Source organism: Bos javanicus, chromosome 8, assembly GCF_032452875.1.
Source record: "Bos javanicus breed banteng chromosome 8, ARS-OSU_banteng_1.0, whole genome shotgun sequence".
Taxonomy (NCBI): domain Eukaryota; kingdom Metazoa; phylum Chordata; class Mammalia; order Artiodactyla; family Bovidae; genus Bos; species Bos javanicus.
Window position 1 is genome coordinate 23,494,116 of NC_083875.1, and position 4,375 is coordinate 23,498,490.

Genomic DNA, 4,375 nt, shown 5'->3' on the forward strand with positions numbered 1-4,375 from the left:
TGCTCTATGCCTCATTGAAGCCTGTAGTTATGGCTTCCACTGCTTCTAAGACATTGCAGATGGCAGAGAGCTGTTGTTCCATCACACTGAATCATTGCTCTGCCCCCTTCCAATGCCCCAAAGCTCCAAGGTATCCTTAGTATACTACCTTCACCAGAGGCCTGGACAAAACCTTTCTGGGGAACTGGCCATGCCCAATTTATACCCTCTCCTCAGTTAAATATCCCTACAGCTTGTGGCTGTTAACTTTAGCGGTGTTGGGGTTGGGGGTCTGCTTGATTACCCAACCAGGTTAACTCCCAAAGTATCTGATAGGAAACCCAGGTCCTTGCATTTTGCCTGCATTCACCAGCCTTCCCTGTCCAGTCAGATAGACCATGAGCTCAGGGCTGCTGCTTTTTACCTGGAAACAGACCCTGAGGTTAAGAGGATATCAGCAGTAGAAGGATCTAGAAAGACAAACACAGTGGACAGTGGCCTCAGGGTCCCCCTTGCTAGTGGAGGGCCACCTTGGGATTAGCACCCCTCCCCAGCACCCTTCCAGTCTGTTTCCCATTTTTATTTCCCTACATCTCAGCACTCACCAGTTTCCTTGGCGTCTTGGCTGGCTCACCAGTGGTTGAGTGGCATCCCCCATGTCTTCAAGCCTTAGGGCTGCCCACTCTGGAGACTGAGGAAAGAGCCCAGAGTTGGTGGCAGAGACATGAGTGGTTATTGGACTGGGGGATCTTACTGGTCTTAGCAGAAGGTCCTCAAAGAACACCCCACTGTGAACAGCAAATGGCAGGCAGGATGGGCCAGTCATCCTTGCTACTCAGTGCCTGGGGAGGACTGAGATGATCCTTTCCAGCGGGAACTGACCTCAGGTTGGCTCATCAGTTACCAAGGAAACCAGGAGCCAAGCCATCCCTCACAACCCCTCAGGTTAATGACCAACACCAGGGCTGATATTACTTTTTAGTAAAGTAGTAGGTGTAGCTGCTTTAGCCCAAACAGTAGAACGCCCCCCCAAACTGGGTGGGGCACTCATGTTCCTGTGAGTGGGGTCTAGGTCTGCAGGGACCGGTCTAGCAGGGCATGTAGAAAGAAGAGAACATCCAGGTTGAATTGCCTAAGCATACAGCGTGTGCACTGTTTACAGAGTAATTTGTTGGAAACATATTCTATGACTTCCAATGGTAGGTTAGGGTTTATCAACCTCGGCACTGCAGACATTGAGGGCAGATCACTGTTTGCTGTGCTGTCTATCCTGTGTGGACTGTAGGGCATTGAACAGCATCCCTCACCTCTATCCATTAGATGCCAGTGTCAGCCCTCATCACCAGTTTTAGTGACTGGAAATGTCTCCAGACATCGCCAACATCCCCTCGGGGACAAAATTCCCCTCCCTGAGAATCAATGGATTATGTCATAATAGCTTGCTCACTGGACCACTCACTTTTGAGCTCAAGTTCCCCATGTAAAAAGTACAACTACACTGAGTACACCATGCTCACAGGAAAACCAGGCCACAGGAGAGGTCATGGAGAGGTGCGTCGCTGCCCAGGGCCAGTTGAGGTCCCAGCTGAGGCTTATTAGCATCAGATCTATAAGTGAAAGTGCCCACCAACTGCCAGGTCACCCCCAGTTACCCAGTGATCTGTGCATCTGAGGCCCTAAAAAATCGTGAAACAGGGACAAGCCATTCCTTCTGTGCCCTGTGGAAATAAATCCCTGACTTACAGAATCTGTGAGCTGAGACAATTATTATTTAGGGTGATTGATCTTGGAGTAAGTTATTTCAAAGCTATAGTGACCGGGACATTGTATTGTGTGCAGAAAATGTTTTAAGCTACTAAATTTTATGATAACTTGCAATGCAGCAATATTTACCATAACATGCTCTATGCTCAGAGTCGACTAATACAGGGAGCACAAACAAATTAGAATAATTCCTTCAGCAATTTCACTTGGAGTACCAGGGCAAATTGCTTCCTTTCCTCTCCCTGCAGTCAGAAGGGGAAATGGAGAGGCTGTGGCCTCAAAATAAAGCTGCAGGACTCCTATCTTTTTATTTTTATTATTATTGTTTATTTATTTTTGGCTGTGCTGGATCTTCTTTGCCACACTCAGGCTTTCTATAGTTACACAAGGCAGGGCTACTCTCTAGGCGTGGTGCATGGGCTTCTCATTGCAGTGGCTTCTCCTGTTGCAGAGTATGGGCCCTAGAGCTCAGGAGTTATGGACTCAGGAGTTGTGGCTCTAGGGGTTAGTTGCCCTGCAGCATGTGGAATCTTCCTGGATGGTGGATCGAACCTGTGTCCCTTGCACTGGCAGGTGGATTCTTAGCCACTAGACCAACAGGGAAGTGCCGATGTCATTCTTTTTTTAAAAGAAAAATATTAATTTATTAGGCTGTGCCAGGTGTTAGCTGCAGCATGTGGGATCTAGTTTCCTGACTAGGGATCAAATTTGGGCCCCCTGCACTGGGAGCCTGGAGTCTTACTAGATCACCAGGGAAGTCCCCTATGTCATACTTAACCATGTATTCAATACAAAGAGAAAGTGGAGTACTTCCATTCTCTATGTATAAGGATATACATGGAGTATAAAATAGATCCACAGTACATCTGTGATATCAAAACTTCACAGTGTGGGCAAATTAGAAAAAATATCTCAAAAGACTGTGGATGGGGGGAAAGGGAGGCAATAATGAAAAAAAAATTAACAGTTGAGAAATGCTGTCAGAACCCATTTGGAGAGTGCAAAACGAAAAGCAAAAACAAAAGTAGAAAGTGAGAAGGAACTTTCAGAAAATGGAAACCATGGGCTCCTATTTAAGACACAGGCCTGAAGGAAGGTCTTCAGAGAATCTAGAGAGCAGGTTCACAGAGTCACCCACCTCACCAGGCCACAAGCATCTGCAAGGTCCCAGATGGCCCCAGCCTGGTCCTTCCTCCTGGCCCTGCTGCTGCTCAGCTGCAATGCCATCTGCTCTCTGGGCTGCCACCTGCCTCACACCCACAGCCTGGCCAACAGGAGGGTCCTGATGCTCCTGAGACAACTGAGGAGGGTCTCCCCTTCCTCCTGCCTGCAGGACAGAAATGACTTCGCATTCCCCCAGGAGGCGCTGGGTGGCAGCCAGTTGCAGAAGGCTCAAGCCATCTCTGTGCTCCACGAGATGACCCAGCACACCTTCCAGCTCTTCAGCACAGAGGGCTCGGCCACCACGTGGGATGAGAGCCTCCTGGACAAGCTCCGCACTGCACTGGATCAGCAGCTCACTGACCTGCAATTCTGTCTGAGGCAGGAGGAGGGGCTTCGAGGGGCTCCCCTGCTCAAGGAGGACTCCAGCCTGGCTGTGAGGAAATACTTCCACAGACTCACTCTCTATCTGCAAGAGAAGAGACACAGCCCTTGTGCCTGGGAGGTTGTCAGAGCAGAAGTCATGAGAGCCTTCTCTTCTTCAACAAACTTGCAGGAGAGATTCAGGAGAAAGGACTGACACACACCTGGTTCAACACGGAAATGATTCTCATGGACCAACAGACCACACGTCCTCCTGTGCTGCCATGTCAAGGACTCTCATTTCTGCTGTCATCCTGCACTGAACTGAATCAATATGTCACATGATTTCAGGAATATTAAAGGATATCATGTTCTACTCTATAGGCACTAGTCCCTCACAGATGCCCTAGCTGATGTATCCATTTATTTATCTACTTGGACATTTATTTATTTACTTATTTATAAAGATTTAAATTATTCTTGTCCATATATATTTGTGTATATATATGTTGTCATTAAGAGAAAATATATATATACTCTGTATGCAGTTTATTATTTTTCTTCACTCATTAAATTCTTCCTATAAAAACTTCATTTGCAGTTTATTTAAAAAAGAAACACCAAACCTGAATGTGCAACTTGATTCAAGAATACATTTTACAATTCCTTGACTCTTTTTTACAACTTGCATGTTAGAAGTAAAAATACACGTCCTTTAGCCAGGGTATTTGTTGCCTTCAGAACATAGAGGTGAACATAACTAGTCCAGTCTTTTTTGTAATTCTGATTTTTTTTTTTAAGGAAAATAACCTAGAAACAATCATCAGTTAATTCATAATAATGTGTTAATTATTTTAAAAATAGTATTAATTAGTTGTAAAAAATATCAGTTAGGTTGAATGCAAAAACAAAAAGGAGAAAAATGGAATTCCCTCAGTAGAAAGTGGATCAAGCTATGTGAGGACATAAAAATAAAAGTTAACTACTAGACTAGTGGGCTTCCCCCACCACTCAGCAGTAAATACTCTGCCTGCAATGCAGGAGCCACAGGAGGCATGGGTTCAATCCCTTGGTCCGGAAGATCCCTGGAGAAGGAAATGGCAACCCA

General features: G+C 46.0%; 1 protein-coding gene across 1 annotated transcript; it reads left to right on the top strand.

The window, feature by feature from the left end:
• Positions 1–2,393: 2,393 nt before the first annotated feature.
• LOC133252529 (interferon alpha-G) lies at positions 2,394–3,645 on the top strand. The gene has a single exon (XM_061425173.1). It carries the CDS (start codon positions 2,915–2,917, stop codon positions 3,482–3,484), a length of 570 nt encoding a protein of 189 aa, XP_061281157.1. The 5' UTR covers positions 2,394–2,914; the 3' UTR covers positions 3,485–3,645.
• Positions 3,646–4,375: the final 730 nt, after the last annotated feature.

Bases quoted from the DNA above. Each gene is read 5' to 3' on its own strand.
- LOC133252529 (XM_061425173.1), top strand. From the start codon at position 2,915: ATGGCCCCAGCCTGGTCCTTCCTCCTGGCCCTGCTGCTGCTCAGCTGC.